The following is an 18,076-nucleotide window of genomic DNA, read 5'->3' as shown; positions in this document are numbered from 1 at the left end:
GTAACCAGTACTGAGATATTCTAGGAGGTATTGGTTTAAGTCATATAACGAATGAAATATAATTAAATATTAAGGGATGCGCAGAAATTTTTTTTTCTTCTTATAATAAGCTGGCAAATATTAGATATTAATCGTTAAAATATTTGAAAGAAAGAAACTGGTCTGCAGTCGTTTCATTTTTATCGATGTCGAGTTCTAAGTGAATGGAAGTATTCCATTTCTCAAACGGCGCAACCGAATGAACTATGTATTTGAAAATTTTGAACGAATATTAGGATCGGGGGCAAAATTATCCCCTAACAGCCGCTGTCAGAATTTTAGGATGATCGAACCAACTGATAAGGCATATACCCACACGTATAATTAATGCCTTTAATATTATTTATTAAAAAAGTATAGGGTCGTTAAATGTGGGATGGAAAAAAACAAAACAAAGAAAAAATAAAAACGTAATATAAATCTGCCACATTGCTATTGAGGAATAATGTTCAAAATATCAGAGCCTGGTGGTTTGTTGTTGCTCCAAATAAGTCTTAACTCTTTGCTGTTTCATCTGGTCAAAGAACATATTTTTGTACACTTATCTTCCTCAATAATTATTAGTCGAACTTCAATAGCCTTTTTGAATTTTCCTTATTTAAATATTAGCTTGCTCTCTCCGGTATGCATATACGTTTAATAATAATCGTAACTAACTAAAATGTCTGATAAAGGATGCAACTTCAAAACATTCTGCTGTATTGATTATCACACTGAGGAATCTGGAATGATTCCCATATTGCAGAAACTCATTCACGGCAATAGTAGCAACATGAATCATAGTACCCTTACTGACTTGAAAATCTGCTTTTTTTCGATCTTGAAAACAACGTATCATCGATTTAGTTTTAATAATAAAAAGCAGAAAAAAAGAAGAAGCCAATTACAGAAAAATGTGCTATCGAGAAAAATTTTATATATTACGTGTAATACTTGAAAATAAATTAAAATTTATTTTCAAACTACTACATTTTATGGAAAGCAACTGCAGCTTGATTTAAATAAACTTAAATTAATGTAAGATTAATTTAAAAAATGTTATTAGAAAAAAAAATATTTGAACCAAAACAAGTCTCACAATCTTATTAAGATAAGAGAAATTAATTATTTTTTTAAAACTTACTTTTTTTTTAAACTCACTAATAAAATAAGTTGAAGTTTTAAATATGCGTTTACCATGTTCTGTGGTATTATGAAGCAGAATTCTAATATTAAAATTGTTTTATGCAAATAAATGTAACACTTCTAACCATTATTAACCACAAAAATTTTTTTATAATATTATAATTTTTCTTTTAAAATACATAAAAACTAAAGCTTTTTAAAAATAAGGTTTGGGTTTTCCCACTATTTTGAAGGGAATTGTTTTAAAAAAACGAGTGAAATTTGAAAAAAAGTTCATTTTTTTTTAACTTTGAATTTCTCTATTCAGCTGCAAAAATTATTATATAAATCATTTAAACGCAACAAAATTAATAAATAAAAACGTCTATTTCAAATAAAATGTAATTAAGCATTTCAAAAATAATTTTATTGCATATAGTTTGTAAATATTAAAAAAAATATATGTTTAACAAATAGTAGTTTAAATACAAGATGGTCGTCTTAGAATTATTTCAGTTAAAGGTTACAAGACTAAGATGATCGATATATAATGCAATTTATAGATTTATTCCCAAATGGAGATAAATAAACAGAAAACAATGTATAAATACCTAAGAAATAGCTTTAAAATAAATTAAAGCAATAAAAGTCTAAAGATTCTTGCATCTTTAGATATTAGTTTCAGATATAAGTATTTTCTTTAAATATTTTAACAAAGATAAAGAATGTAAAACGTAGAGAATATTAAATGTTAATTACAGAAATGGTATCGTATAAAATTATGAGATATACAATGAAATAAATATAACAAAAATATACTTTTTGTTGTGAAATTGAGGCAGTGTATAATATTAACAAATTATGAAGATGATATTAGATTCAAATGTATAATGCAAGGAAAAATACTAAATTGGTATAAAAATATCATTTGTCCTAACACAAAATAAAGGGAGCTGTTCTATCTCTCAAAGTTTGCTTTCTTCAAGTATGTTGTCATTTATTTTCCCATTTTTCTCATTTTTACCATTGGCATGATTCGCAAAACCATTTTGTTCTTCTAAATTCAATGCTTTATTTGGCACCGACACTGCTGAGTCCTAAATTAAATAAAAATTACGCAATTATTGATTGCTAATAATATTAATAATAATAAAAAATAAATAACGAAAAAAATTATTAAATATTTAAAAACGACATTACTGTGTTCTAAACTAAATGAAACAATGATAATTGATTGCTTTAATTAGGTTTAAAAGTAATTTATCTATCGTTACTGAACTATCACATAGTTTAAAATATATACAGTATATAATACGGGATCCGAAAAGGAACTGGAGCCTGCATGGTCAGGTGCTCCAGTGTGTTATTGGATCTCGTATGATATGAATTGCAATATGGTAATGAAACCGATAGTTCAAGGAGCTGGATATTTTTCTCAATATAGTTCCAGAATGAAACATATTCCAATATAAAACACAAGTCCTAGTGAAATAGAATGGCTCCAGCAGGACTATATATGATTCCAGTATGACCAGTATGGATGGATCAGATTGAAATGGTTCCAATTTTATACTGAAATCAGCGTGATACTATAGAGTATTCATTTCCATAAACATGTATTGTAAATCACACTTAATACATTACAAGATTAAAAAGAAATGAGAAATAAAAGAGCAATGGCAAAAAAATTGTATTGAAGTATAGGGAGACATTAGACACTGATATTAGTTTCAGAAGGATGGACTATCCTGTCTGGAAAATCGAACACTGATACCAATAAAGTTGACATGCATGTTTGAAAAAAATGGTTATTGACCAAAATGTATAGGATAACGGTTTTCAAAAAGATCTCTGCTGAACCATCGAGTTTGGTAGAAATTTCAAGAGCTAGAAGTTTTATTAAACCGTTATGATTTTCGAAAAGTGCAATCGATATTATATCCCATCAATTATACATTATTGATTTATTATCTCAATTATTTTTATGAATTTAAGTAAACTTAAAGTGAAAATACTACATATTTGTTTTCGTATAACACTAGATTTAATGAACAATAAAAAGGACAAACTTTTATAAAAAAATTGCATTAATGTATCAAATCAAACTTTTCAACATGAAATTATGTATAAAAAAATAATTTAACACTAAAGCTCTGATAACCCTTCTCAACGCTTATATTTCCCTTTTTTATTTCAACAAAAGCCTAAATTCAGCTTACATATACATGCACAGCATTAAATGCAGAGTTTAGAGGCCACTCCCGACCTATCAATTCAACTGTCTGAAGTAAATTTAATTTCAAGATCAGCATTTATAAAACGATACAATAAAAGAATTTCATTCAGAATTCAAAATTTTCCCTATTTTAAAATAATTGATAGTTTCTAGTTAGTTAATATGTTTACTGTTGTTGATAAGCTTTTATCACATCTCGGGGCTCCGTCCAAAGGAGACTGATCATTTTGGGTTCCACAGCCGAAAAAAAATTGGGAACCACTGGCTTAGAAACAGGCAGAGCTAGTTCAAAAAATTAGACGAATCACAAAATAAACCTTTTCAATGCTAAACAAATCTAAAATTTTAGACCCTACTAATATCTTAGAAAATCGTGTTTATTGATTCAATGTGAAAAAAAAATCCTTTTTCTTAAAACTTTCATTTTTTTACAATTTTTTTGCATCATTCTAAAGAATATAACTTTACATAGCAAAATATAAAATTTGAGAGAAATTGGTTCCTTAAATAATTCCTGAGAAACTGAATTTCAAAAAAGTCAGATGCTTAAAATTCGATTTCTCATAAATCTACTGATTTTGCACTATGCAATGCAAAATCATATTCTTCAAAATGATGCAAAAAGTTTTATTGTCTTACAATTAAAAAATCTTTTTGACTATTAGCAAATTAAATGATAAAAATGCTGATCTTTAATCGATCTATTAGTAGATTAAATGATAAATAATGATCTTTGGATCAATCTCCTGAAATTATTGGGACCATATATCCCTGATTGTAGCTACCCCCTATATTTTGGGGGTCAGAAATCTGAATCCGGCGAAAAAACGCAATGTTTATACAAAGAAAGTAAGATTTTGTGTCTAACTTCGCAACTTAAAATATTGTCCGCACTAAACAATTAGCATATTTGAAATTTGCCCACCGAACCATTAATATTGAGTCCAAGAACATGAAAATTCGATCATTAGATAAATTATTATTAAGATGAATTTTTAACATTTTCAAAATTGGTAATTTAAAACAAAGAGTAAATCTTGAAAATATAGGAAAACTGGTGAATGTCCTTTAAATTTCCTATACAAAATTACTAATAGTATTATTTAACAGTATTATGTATCTAACAGTGCACTTAATTTAAATTTTTGAGTGTTATTATTTTATTAATTTAAGATTTTTAGAGATTTACATTTAAATCTCTAAAAAATTTAAAAGTTATTTATTCAATTTATTAACTGATACTCTATCATCAAATGTTTGTTAAAAACGAAAATGCAAAATTGAACCAGAAGTTCAAGGTGGCATATGAAGAGGTCTCTAACAAATATTCGTTCACATAAGAAAAGTGGTAATTTCATGGTCAATCACCAGCACCCGTACCCAAATAACGAGGATTATCTTATGTTTTCTTGAAAATAAAACAAGAATAAAATTTTAACACTTACTAGTTTCATACTTGATTTGATAGTATTTCTGCTAAGATAATTTCTTAGAAAAGGGCAGATTAAATCTTCATCTACGTTTTTGTCTCCACCTATTAAAACAAGTAATACTAATGTACAATAAGACATCATTGCTTATGAAATTGCTTTATTTTAATGCTTGAGTAAATTTTATGGAATAAATTATGGAACAATTCAACGAATAATTTAAAACTTGGAAGCATTCACGAAGTGTGAACTACTAAGTAGAAAATTTTTTATTAATAATGCGCATAGAATCTTAGAATTAATTCAATTATTTGTAAGAACAATTTTACACAATCGATGAATTTTGTTTAAAGATACAGGGTCTTTTTTTAGATAAAAATTATTCGTTATTGTTGAGTTTTCTATTGCTATGTTTTTATAAACTACGATTCAAAAAAATCCTGCTGTTTTTTGGGAGTACCTCCATATATTTAAGCTTAAAGCCGTTTTGTGCAGAAAACAGTTTGCCTCCGTATTTCATCTTGATCACAAACGGATTAAAACCGTCAGTAAAAATTCAAGTTTTTTTCCATGCAGTTTCGCGATCCGTAATATAACTTTACCTCTCTCCAATAATTTTACAGTTCTTTTCTATACTTGCTTTTATTTTTAGCAATTACTTTATGGTTTTGAACATCGCATAAATAAGACTGCGTTTATTCTTTACTTTTAAATTGGTACAATATTCAAGCAAAATTCTCACTATTTCTATTTCCTCATAATAAAACACTTGACTGGTTCAGGGTGTCTTGGCTGGAGCAAGCGTCTGATTACGTATAATGCAAGTATAGATTTACTTTGCAGTTTTCACAGAGAAAACTTGTGCCCATATGGTAAAAGTCTGTTGAGACAACACTTTTTTTCTCACTTATTTTAATTTTTTCTAAGTTTTTGTTACGAAAACTTAATTTGCTACTCTTAAAAACCAATCTGATTACAGATTTTCTTCTTACTTTTTTTAGAAAAAACTTTTTATTGTATGATAAAAAGCCGTGAAGACTATACTGATTTACTTTGTAAATTTCACTGTTTTGCATTACCAATCAAGTTTCTGGTTTAAAGATAGAAATTTTACGTTTTTTAACAGAGTATAAATTTGTTATAACATTAATGTAAAATATTTTGTCTTTTGGTTTAGTAAACATATACATTGCAGTGCAAATTTTCATCAAAAATTTTAAAACTTATTACAGAACATTGTAGGAAAAAAATATTTTAGGAATAGCATAAAAGTTTTGACGAAAATGTACAAGGTCTTGAAAAATTTCTTGATAGTTCTTGAAAATTCAATCGTGCAAAATTTAATTTCAAAGTTATCAGATTCCCTTCAAATATATATATAGTATGCTTTAATTTTTCATTAATTTATATTAAAATCCTGTAGATTAGGAGGAAGTGTTTACTAGTATTAGAGCCATCCACTTTTTTTTAAAACAAAGTTAAGCGGCAAGCATTAACCGTTATTTTCGATTTCGGGAACTAATGGCTTCTTCCATACGTTTTTAGCCTTGATTTAGAATAATTTCGAAATAAAATATATCTTTTGCACCATTTTTAAGTTTAATATAATAATTGCTAGAGAGTTATAAGTTCTTTACTTAATAATATTGAAAGCCAGCTCTGAATTTAACTGTTAACACGTTGAATACCATGGGGGTCACCAGTGACACGCGAAACCAAGATTATTAGAAACTAGTAATTCGAATAAATTTTGAATGCTTTTAATTTTTTTATATTATTATTGTTACTAAAATGGCTTGAAAGAATTATTGCAATACATACTGAGAAAATTGTTTTGGCCAGACGGGCAAGCCATGTAAAATTAGCGTGGTATTCAACGTGTTAAGGATTTTTTAAATTGACTCACTGTAGTTGAGAGATTTAAACGTCATGATTATTAATGCTAATTGCATTAAAACTAAAAAACACTTCCAGTTTGCTGGACATTAAATGCATATCCGTATATGAGAAGAATTTAGAAGTAATATTTAAATTATTAACTTCATATTAGATTCTAGATGACATCCCAGCATAATTAACAAACATGAACATATAACAGCAATGGATGAAAAAGTGATAATACAAATTTCAATTAACTTAAAAAGCAGATTAGAAAAATAGTGCAGATATTCTTATTCAATTTAAGATAGCAGTTACCTGTTATGAAGCTCACAATATAGCCAACGATGAATGTCAAAATTGTACCGGGTACTGGATGAAGAAGAAAGCTCAATTTAAAAAGTGGAAAGATTTCTCTGAAAAAATAAATTCCATATTACGCCTAATATTTTTGCAATGTTGAAAAACGAAAAAAAATGCCTAGAACTATATGTCATACATAAAATATTTATTACGATAACAATCAATGAATATATATATAGAAACTACTCAAATGTTAGTACTATGATAAAAAAGGATCTCATATAAATTTTTTACTAATAACACATGTTTCTACGCTATTGCAGTTGAAACCAATGACTTTAGTGGAAAAACTGATAGGCATTCCTTAGAAATTGCCTTATTGCCTTTAATCTCCGTCCCTCAAAAATAGATTCCACATAATTTTAATCCATCATTTGTCTTTATTAACCTAAATAATGATTCGAATAAGCCTAAATTGATATTATTCTTTCTTACTTTCTCGTAAAAACTAATTTGAGGCAGATCATGTGGATAGTTTTTTACTCCATTTTTAAAAATTTTCTAATAATATATATTAAAAAACGTTTATTGTTTATTCTTGACCCTTAAAACATGTGGGTTGCAGTAAACTAAAAAAATATGGTCTCACTAATTTAGGCAAAAGAGATAAAAATTAAAATCCCTTGAATTTAATTACACTCCATTTTTATTTCGCAATCTCTAAGAAATCGTATTCTTAAATTTTTCTTTATTAAGACCAATTTGCCTAATTTTCCCCAAATTTTGGTTCTTATTATTTAAAATTGACCAAATTTAATTTATTTTTAAAATTTATAACTTTGTAAATTATTTTATTAATTAATATATATCTCCCTCTAATATTAACATATAATATTCAAATTGGATCAGGTATTATATTACAGGTATTATATTATATTATTTCTGTACCCTAACAGAAATTTAAAAAAATGTTTGCTGAAATTCATTAATTCTGGAGACACAAAGAAATACTCAAAAAGTGAAAATTGCATTAATGGGACTTAATTTGTGACCGCTCTGCTACCTAAACTATTTCGGGATTATATTTTAAAGCTTGTGGCTATCCTCATATTTTCCGTTGGAAAAAAATCATATTTATTCAAAAATATACCTTTGTGTCTAATTTCATAAAATAAAACGTAGTTTGAAGTAATTAATTAGCGTATTTGAGCGTATTATCCTTTTGAACAATCACGATTGACTCTTCTTACTTGAAAATTCTATCTACTTACAATGTTCGCTGTTTTATATCGCACACTGTACAGAAAAAAAATAAAGTTGAATATGATAGAATATTATAATTACATAAAGTGTAGGCATTAGTAATCTAAAAGTGTGAAGAATAGTATTCGAAAAGTGTGATGAACAAGTTTGGTAATTTCAGTTTTGATTGTGCGCGTATGCGCATATACTTCCAATTTTTCAATAGACCTTTCTTTTTAAAGCGACCGTAATAAGAGTTGTTAGTTTAAATATACTCATACAATAGCTTTTTCCCTTCTGCACGAAGATACAACTAATTTTTTGTTTGGCAATAAATTATGCACTTTCGCAATGATATCGATTTGTAGAGAATAGTGGAATAATATGGATATTAGCCATTGGATTGCTTGTCATGAACATCATGACCAGGCTTTTTTTATTTTTCCTTTGAACGAGCCACCCAACGTATCTCCTATGCACGCCCAAACACAAGATTATTGTCTGTTCTTGATATCACTGAGTATATGCTGGTAAATGTATGGCAAGAAATGGCCGGCAAATTGGATCTATACAAAGTAAAATGAGGCTCAGGTAGAATGCATGTAAACCAAATTGGAAATGTTACTGCATCTCCTAGCATTTTCATTATTATCACTAACAGTAAAAATGTTTAAAACTACTATCTTTTAATGTAAATCTTGTATTACATACCTACTCCATCCACATATCTACTAGATTTTCCAAAATTTAATGCAGATAAAAAAAAAATCGTAAAAAAACTTTTCCATTTTATACAGAAAGACACCAAAGTGAAATTTCGATATGATATAAAATCTGATTAAAGTTAACTGCAGATAAGATTATGAGATATTGGAAGGCGATAATTACTTTGTCAAACGTTTGAGGGTAAACTAATGTCAAAATATGTTCCAAAATTGGAGAAACATATTACATTGCACCTCATTTTATACATTTGTGGAGAAAATAGCAAAAGTAAATGCATCTAAAACTACGTTAATTTAAATTAAATATAATGAAATTGTATAAAAAAGCATGGGACACACGGCTTTTACACGCAGTATGAAGGTCAAAGAAAAGTCATTTGTAAAAATAAGTGTTTGAAAAGAACTAAAAATATAGAATAAAAAGATAAATACTTTAAAAAATATAAGTATAGTTAAATATTTTTTACACGTAATATGTAATTTTATACTCACTCTTTAAGAACAGTGATTCCATCAGTTACAACTGATGAGGTTGTGTCCAAATCATCCAGTAACGTCACATTCGTGCTACTTATAGCGGTAACAGTTTCAAAAAATAGATTTGTCGTATTTGCTGGACACATGTCAATGCTTTGAGGTAGTTTAATTTGAGGATAGTCTGAAACAATTGACCCTGTACCAATCCAAGCATTGAGAGCTATTCCAGACAAAAGTCCAACAATTATCCCCTAAAATGATGATATAATACAACATTGACAACAATAGTTTACTTCTTATAACATTTTTAAAGGTTGTAACTGAATTTTTGATAAAAGTAATTTATTTCTACACTGTGAAACTGAACCAAATAAATGACAATTCAAAACTTTATAGAGAAGGAAACTCTGTACTCACTCAAAAATGCAAATTTGATTTTGTTTGAGAAATCCTATTTGATTTGAAATTTAAAAGTACTTGCACTACACGAGAAAAATGATCGCGGGACCTTCCAAGTTTACTTTTTGTTTGGATTCTTTGTTTTGTTTGGATTCCTTGTTTTGTGTGGATTCTTTGCTTTTTATGGACTCTGTTATTTTGTGTTTCATTGGAAACATCTTAGATAAGATATGTAGGAAAAAATCCAAGGGAAGTACATACCTCGAAAATTCCTATTAAGACAAAATTAAAGTTATAGATTGTGTTTGAAGTCTTTGGATAGGGTACATATTCGGTAAGGATCCTCCCCATGGGTAAAATATGACCCAATAAAGATCCAGTTCATTAACTTTTAAACTAACAGAAACTATCTAACTGATGTGTATTTTTAAGGAAACAGGCTATTTGCCTTCTACCAAAGTGGTTCAGAATTCAAATCCTAGTTGGCGCAATTGAATTTTATCTCTATTTTTCTTTTCTAAGAGAGGTCGATAGCTATTAACTATGTTTTATTCACAATTAACAATTTTCAATTGAAGTAGATGGATTATTTAAAAAAAAATGGCAATTTATAATTTGAATACAATTTTGTAATTTGTTTAAAAATTACAAAATAATAAAATTTTCATATTTTAATTAAAATATATGAATTATTTAAATAAAAAGAGTCTTAAAATTTTGTAATTTTGTTTGAAATAATCAATGTATTTTAATTAAAAATATCAAAAAATAAATAAATCGTAATTTTTTTTAATTTTTAGGAAATTATTTTCTTTTAAAAAAACATAAATTATAACAATTATTTTATATAAAATAATAATTTATAATAATATTTAATTTCATAATTTTAATTTAAATTATAATTTGATAATTTAATTTAATGATAATTTTGCATTAAATAATAATTCATAAAATGAATAAAATATATTAAATAGTAATAATATTTTTTTTGAAAAACAAAAAAGAAAAATGAGTGAAAATTCAATAGTCATAGCTCGGATTTGAACTCATGACCTCTCGGGAAGAAGCCAAACAGTGTAGCCGATACACCACGAATACACATAAGCTGGAAAGTTCTTGTTAACTTAAAAGTAAATGAACTGAAGCCTTTGTGGGGCATAATTTACCCTATGGCTAATTTATTCCCTTTCAGAGATTTCGAAACATTGCTTTTCATTTGAAGCCTGACTTTGTTTTAATAGGCATTTTCGAGAGGCGTACTTTGTTTGTGAACAAAACTGAATTCAACAAAATTAAACGACGCTAAGAAGTATGTCGTCGCACAAATATAGGAGAACACGGAAACAATTTTAAAAAGCCATTGAGTGTGAAAGCCATATTTTTCAGAAAATAATAACCCAACAAAGATGCTTACATAGATATACCGCTATATGGACAAAGTAGTCACCGCAATGCATCACTGGAAATTGATACAAATAATTTTCTATAGCTGGAATTACCTATATGATGGTATATGAAGGCACTAATAATTGTAATAAATCATTAATGTAAATGACCAATGGACGGCGTATTGAAATTTTTTAAATTAAAGAGTAAATATTTGTGAAACTGAAATTATGTAATTACAAATGTAGTAAAGGGTTCATTCAAATATTTAATACTTTGAGGAGTTTCCTATATCATTAATGGATTCGTTTCATCACAATTTTTTTAATGGTAGTAGCAATCATGCAATCTATTTATAATTTTGCGAAAATGAACACTGATAATTGAACTAGTACAAAAAGAGAAGCTTTAAAAAATAGCAAAAATGAAAAACATTGAAATTTAAGGCACATTATTTCGATTTTGTTACATTTGCACCTCTCTCATTTCTTTCGGAGAAAAATAAGTTTACATATTCATTGCAAAATTGAAATCAATAATTACCTTTTCATTAGCAGTTGTCGATATCATGCCTAGAGTTATTATTGACAAAGTTGGACCTCCAATAGCTGTGAATACTACAAAAGCCGCCGGAATAATAGCCTTAATGTTTCCAACAATGTAGGTCATAGCAATGCACAGGGCACTATAGAATAAGGCTGAAATATACAATCAATGCTAAAACAATAAAACTTAAGTCATAATAAAATGGTTACTTTTTTTATTTTAACTAGAAAAGAGTGCTAATGCATAGAAAAATCTCTGTTTTGATTATTAATTGTCACATTGTTTCCATCACCACATCTGAGTATTATGACTGAATAACAATAAATATCATCTAGAGTATCTGTAATGTTTTCGTAAATCTAAATATTACGTGCTCTGCTCATAAATCGATCGTTTTGGTTAAGTTATTAAGGTAACCTTTTTTACCCTTATAGATGTAGTATTGTGACTACAACATTATAACATTTGCAAACTCAATCTGAATTGATGAAATTTGAATTAAAATCTGTCATTCACAGCTAAGGGATCGTATGTCGAAGGGCTTTGAAAACTTTCACATAGCAAGGAATACGAGGAAATATAATCGCCACTTCAGATTGAGGGATTGGATCCCCGAGTTTACACCTCTTATCTTGCTTTAACAGACTTAAAAAAAAAATTTCTGAATTTAAGTCAGCATTGTGAGAACGGTATTTCTAAAGAAAAACATTTAAAAAAATGCATCAGAATGTGCACTTATTTAATGAGTCTAAAGAAGTTATAGAACGAAGAAACTTACTATAGCAAGCTAAATTCAAAATCCTATCCAATCTTTTTGTCCCAATACCCACTTATTTAGACTAATTAAATAAGTGGTTATTGGGACAAAAAGATTGGACAGGATTTCGAATTCAGCTTGATATGGTAAGTTTCTGTCTGTCCTATAACTTCCTTGCGCGGATGAGCGAGAAAAATTACTTTCGGGATTTACACGTTTAATTTTGATTCAGACACATCACCTCGGAACAAAGAAAAAAAATTCCTGAATTTACGGTTATGTCCTACAACAAGGGGAAAAAACCTGGTATAATTACCCTACTTAAATAGTACTGAAATAGTACTAATAGTACATAAATAGTACTGATCTCTTATGAAAAATAACATAATTCAGGTAATAAAAAATAAACTTTACTATTCCAAAATATTATTCATTTATTTACTGTTACACATATGTAAATCTCATTACAAAGTGCTATTTATAATAAACACTTGTAAAGTTAAAGAACAAATAGCATAAGTCAGAGAAAGATGTAACAAAGAAAATCTATTGAAGCATTGAGGTAGCGGGTTCGAGTTCCATCGTATCCTTGGATATGTGTTTTTGATGTCTTTCTTTATCTCATGCTATCTGTGTTTTTGACATGACAAGAGTTTTTAAACCAAACTTTGTATGCGTAAGTGACATAATAAATAAATATAAATAAGTAGCTCCATGGTTTCTGTGGGATTCGAACCCGCAACCCTTACTCCTCTATTTTAAGATGTTAGGATCATTATTGACTTACTGATTTAGATAAGTCTAATTCAGGAATTTCTAATTTTACGTTTTTTAAAGTTGGTGGATGTTAACTTACTGCTTATACAGAAGTAAAAACAGCTAAACGACGAAAAACTAAGTTGACAAGCGTTTGCTGAGTAAAATAGAGGAAAAACCTGACAAACTGAACACATTTTTGTCATCTCAAATTATACTAGTATACTGCTAAAATTAATGACTTATCGTATATTTACCATACGTACTACCAAACAGTGAATAATAAAGCCTCATTTTGTTGTTAATTTTACCAACAGTCACTATCAAAGCGCATCAGAAAAAATTTCCGTTCTTTTTGGTGCTCTTATAGAGCCAGAAACACGGGTAGATTTCACCATATTCTGGTAGTTTTAACTATACTCTCTTTCACATACTTTTTTTTAATCATTTAAATTTAAATTAAATATGAGAGCGGAAGAAGAATTGGAAATTTACAAAATTTGCTTGAAGTTAGATAAAATAATAATTATTTTTTTTAATGTAATGAATGTTATTACGATTGTGCAAAAACCAGATGGTTTTTAAAATCATTGTCGCCATAATCACTAAATAAAGATATTACATGATAAAATAAATTAGGAAAAAAATTAATTTTGGAAAATTTTAACAATGTAACGTGTACAATTAGATGTATTCATAATCAGTATTTGATAGTTAACATTTGGAAAATTTCGACTTATCAGAGCCTTACCAAAAAATTTTGATATCCTTGCGGATGACTTTTCCGTAACCAAAGAATTACATTTACAAAATGGTTTCACAAAATCTTCAAAGGTTACAGCTGCAAGAGAATTGACTGCGGATGATATAGATGTTAAGGCTGCACAGAAAATGCCAGACACACAAAATCCTGCCATTCCCGGATAAATGCTGAAAGATCGAATCATGTAGTATGGAAAGAGCTGAAAATTGAGAAAAAAATACGTGTATTTATTTCTATTGATTGAAATTCTAAAATTTCAGAACAAGTTTTATGACAAAAGTTTAAAAGCAATTAATATGATAGAAAAAATTAAAAATAACTGTAGAACTGTAAAATAAAAACTTAAAAGAAATTATACACAATGTAGGATTTTTATAAATTACATTAGTAGTATTTTTATGTAACTGCAGCTTCGACAGTTGAGAAATCTATAATATTCATTATTGTTGTGCCAAAAGTGTTTTAAAATATACAGCTATCTTGCAGCTTTTTAAAAATTGACAATCGTGATAAAAATATATTAAAAATTAATCAGTATAATTACAGATTTAACCCTCCAAGTGTTGAGCCAAGTTGTTGAGTTAAGATTGTACTGAAAGTTTTGTGCTATGTTCTATTCCCCCACTGAATAATTTGGGAATATCGTTTCCTTTTAAACGCAGAAAAACCTATCCTGAAAGTTCGAAAAAGTAGATACTAACCCTCAGAGGGTTAAAATATGCATATCAGTTTCATAAATCTGCTTTAAAACTGTCCAGCACAATTCCTGAATTCATTTGCAGGAATGAGAGAAAAAAAACTAACTAATTATTGTTAAATACATTGTACCGTATACGAAATAGAAACCTAATAAGTTCAAACTTAAACTGTTGGCAATATAGGGAAGCTTGCGGACAAGAATGAGCTAATAGTTAAATGTTTGCTTACTTATTTATGCGTTGAAGTGCTTAAGGGTTAACCACTATTAGCACTGTTCTTTAAAATATTATTGTTCCTTAAAATAAATCAAAGCAATTTAAGATAAATCAAAAATAAATTGAAATCGAAAATGAATTTTGAACAGCTACATCAAATCAGATTTGAAACTACATCTAACTTCTTAATTTTCTAATTTTGAACTAAAACCAAGAAGATTCTTTTTTTATCAACACTCGAATATAAATTTGCTTTTAAAGGATTAAAAATTATTTCCTCTTATCAACATTGATAAACAGTTTTCCCGTTTTGCAATTACGACTGTATAAAAGTACTTCGTTTCTTTCTAATTTTGAACTTCAACATATTACGCTGTCAAAAATTTTCTTGTGTCTAAGCACCGAAAATGTTACAACTACTTTACATAAAGGGGTGTTTCACTAAGTGTCCCACGATCAAGGATAGTTCCAGGTGTTATTCCGCACGATTTTTGTAACGTAGCGCCCATTATATTCGTTATTAAGTTGCGCTAAAATTTATAATTACAGTAAGATATGATAAACATAATAATTAGCAAAATACTTTTGCGATACAATATAAAACAAAAATCCTAATTTAGGATACTTGTGTACAGTATTTCTTAAAATAAAATTAGTTTGTTAATCAAACATACACACAACTCAGACAAAATATTAATATGAATTTGAGAGCAATCGAAGAGAATAAAAGTTAATTATTGTATAATAATCTTTCAAAATTGACAGATGTAGACGACTACTACAATAATTGAAATAATCATCTACAATCATTATTTTTATCAATCAATAAAAAGGATCGAATTTAATATGCTATAACTAGTTTGTCAATTCAGTCGGTCAATTCAGACAAGTAGAACTCACATTTTACTCATCACCCGAACATTTTATCATTTCTAGAAAGCAAACAGTCATCTTGACCGCCATATTGTTAAGATTTTGAAATTGGACAAATCAAAAACAATTATTCTCCAAGCAACTACTAATGGTCCAAAAACATTTGTTATACAAGTAAAACACGCCCTACCACTATATCACTCAAGAGTTTAGTTAAATAATTTAAATATACGATAATTATCACCAAATTTCGTAGGAAACCAACAACGATTGATTTAAACTTTATCAATTATTGCTGTTAAGATTTAAAAACATCCTTTGAAGCGTATAAGAGCGCTCGAAATGGTTATTAACGTGAAATAAAGTATTCATTCACACAAATTTTAGAAATTTTTTCAACTTTATATTCGCATAGATATTTTGTATTTTATTTTATAACCATCGTTGAACAGCCGACCCAATTTTTGGATTTACGACTACTAATGTTCAACGCAGTAGCTTTGTAATTTTGAATCCTATCCAGGGAATTCCAGGATCAAATATTCGGAAAAATTTGCCTCCGTGGAGGAATTTTGATGAAACTAACCCCATTTGCGTTACACGCAGAGGAAAACCGTGAAAACCTCCCAAGGTTATCCTGATGGCAAGGGGACTCTAACCCATGATACGTCTACCACTGAGGATATTTCACGTCAGCACTGTGGTCGGTGCGAGCCGAATGTTGAATTCGTATTCGACCAGCTATTGTTGGGATTCGAACCCAGTTCACCTCATTGGAAGGCGAAAGCTCTATTCTCTGAGACATCACGGCTCCAAATTTGGACAGAGTGGATGATACTCCAGAAATAACTCCTCGACCTTGCACTAGGGGAAATTCTAAAACTAAACTAAACTCAGTGGCGCGCCAGCCCATAGAGGGCCAAGGCCTACTGTGCCCATCTCAGTTTTCTTGACTTTGGGCTCTGGGGTGCAGGAGCAGATGTTCCGGTCAGGTGGTCAGATGAACGAGGAACCCCAGTGTTTACTTCCCAAGCATGCTTGGTACTCATTTATCGACCGACCCACTGAAGGGATGAAAGGCTGAGTCAACCTTGCCCGACCGGAGAATCGAACTCAGGACCTGTGGCATGGGAGCGTAAAGCGCTACCACTTAGCCACCGGGAGTCCTAGGGGAAATTCACCGATTTGAATAACTGTTAGATATTTTTTTTTTCTATATTTAGTTTGATTTCATCAACTTCTTCGAAAACGTATACACATTAAATTTGAGACTCCATAACCTTCCAATTTTAAACTTAACCTAGTTGGTAAGGAAATTTCAAGATCAAACACTAGTGCAAACATGCCATCTTGGAGGAAATTTTGAGTAATGTAGCTGGCAAGTGATGTACAATGAAAGAAAAATAACGAAGTCCTTCCATGTTGAGCTAGATAAAAAATTGGATATTTTTTTCAGCATCATGATTTGCGTGAGTGAAAAGCTGATACGAATTAACCATCCACAGTCCGGATTTGAACATGAGTCACTAACTGGTAAGTGAGTGCGATCATTTACAAATCATGCAGCTTCAAGTAAAAACTGTGAAAGAACTTCGAGTTTTGAAATGTTTTTAGATTAGTATCAGAATATTCAGTGTTTTAATACCAAATTTGTCTAAACTACGCCAACGGTTAAAAAGTATTTTATTTCAGAAGTTTTATGTTAAGTAATCAACGCTCTTTTTTAAGGTAAGGAGAGTATTGAGTGTGACTTATCTTTGGTACTTAATTAGGAAATTAATTACTTGTATTAATTTAATTAGGCAACTGAAAGATTTACTTGATCAGCCGAAGAAATTCCAGTGACGTCACTTCTTAATAAAGGATCACATCCAGCGAAGTTTGCATAGATCACCAACCCACATGTATAAATTGTGTAATACATTAGTAAATTCATTGGAATGCTGATAACAAGTGCCCTGAAATAAGTGATAAGTAAACAAACATTCATATAAAAGAAAAAAGAATATGCCAAATAAACAAAAATATATCGTTGTAACGCAAAATATAGATAAAATCTTTAAAAATAAATAAAATATTATTAAAAAAAATAAGATATAGTAGAAATTTAAAAATTACTATAATATATATATATATATATATATATATATAGACAGGTATAATCGAACTATTATTCGTGAAATTATTTTTGATGCTTCGAATGAAATTTTTGGTCAAAAGTACTCAGACATTTGAAATTAGACACTAA

General features: G+C 28.8%; 1 protein-coding gene across 4 annotated transcripts in view; it reads right to left on the bottom strand.

Moving 5' to 3' along the window:
* Window positions 1–1,548: 1,548 nt before the first annotated feature.
* Window positions 1,549–18,076, bottom strand: part of LOC107444059 (putative sodium-dependent multivitamin transporter) — a 53,926-nt gene continuing 37,398 nt past the window's right edge. For all 4 annotated transcript variants that reach the window (XM_016058125.3, XM_071178811.1, XM_016058122.4 and 1 more), the window contains exons 7-13: window positions 17,648–17,786; window positions 14,030–14,240; window positions 11,763–11,917; window positions 9,450–9,685; window positions 7,006–7,103; window positions 4,825–4,913; window positions 1,549–2,240 (exon numbers count right to left, since the gene is read on the bottom strand). In XM_016058125.3, coding sequence (XP_015913611.1) covers window positions 2,109–2,240; window positions 4,825–4,913; window positions 7,006–7,103; window positions 9,450–9,685; window positions 11,763–11,917; window positions 14,030–14,240; window positions 17,648–17,786 — 1,060 coding nt within the window. In that variant the 3' untranslated portion in view covers window positions 1,549–2,108. The remainder of the gene's footprint in view (window positions 2,241–4,824; window positions 4,914–7,005; window positions 7,104–9,449; window positions 9,686–11,762; window positions 11,918–14,029; window positions 14,241–17,647; window positions 17,787–18,076) is intronic.

The sequence above is a fragment of the Parasteatoda tepidariorum genome, chromosome 3 (assembly GCF_043381705.1).
Source record: "Parasteatoda tepidariorum isolate YZ-2023 chromosome 3, CAS_Ptep_4.0, whole genome shotgun sequence".
NCBI classification, from domain to species: domain Eukaryota; kingdom Metazoa; phylum Arthropoda; class Arachnida; order Araneae; family Theridiidae; genus Parasteatoda; species Parasteatoda tepidariorum.
Note: the sequence above shows the minus strand (reverse complement) of the source record. Positions and strands in the feature narration are given on the sequence as shown.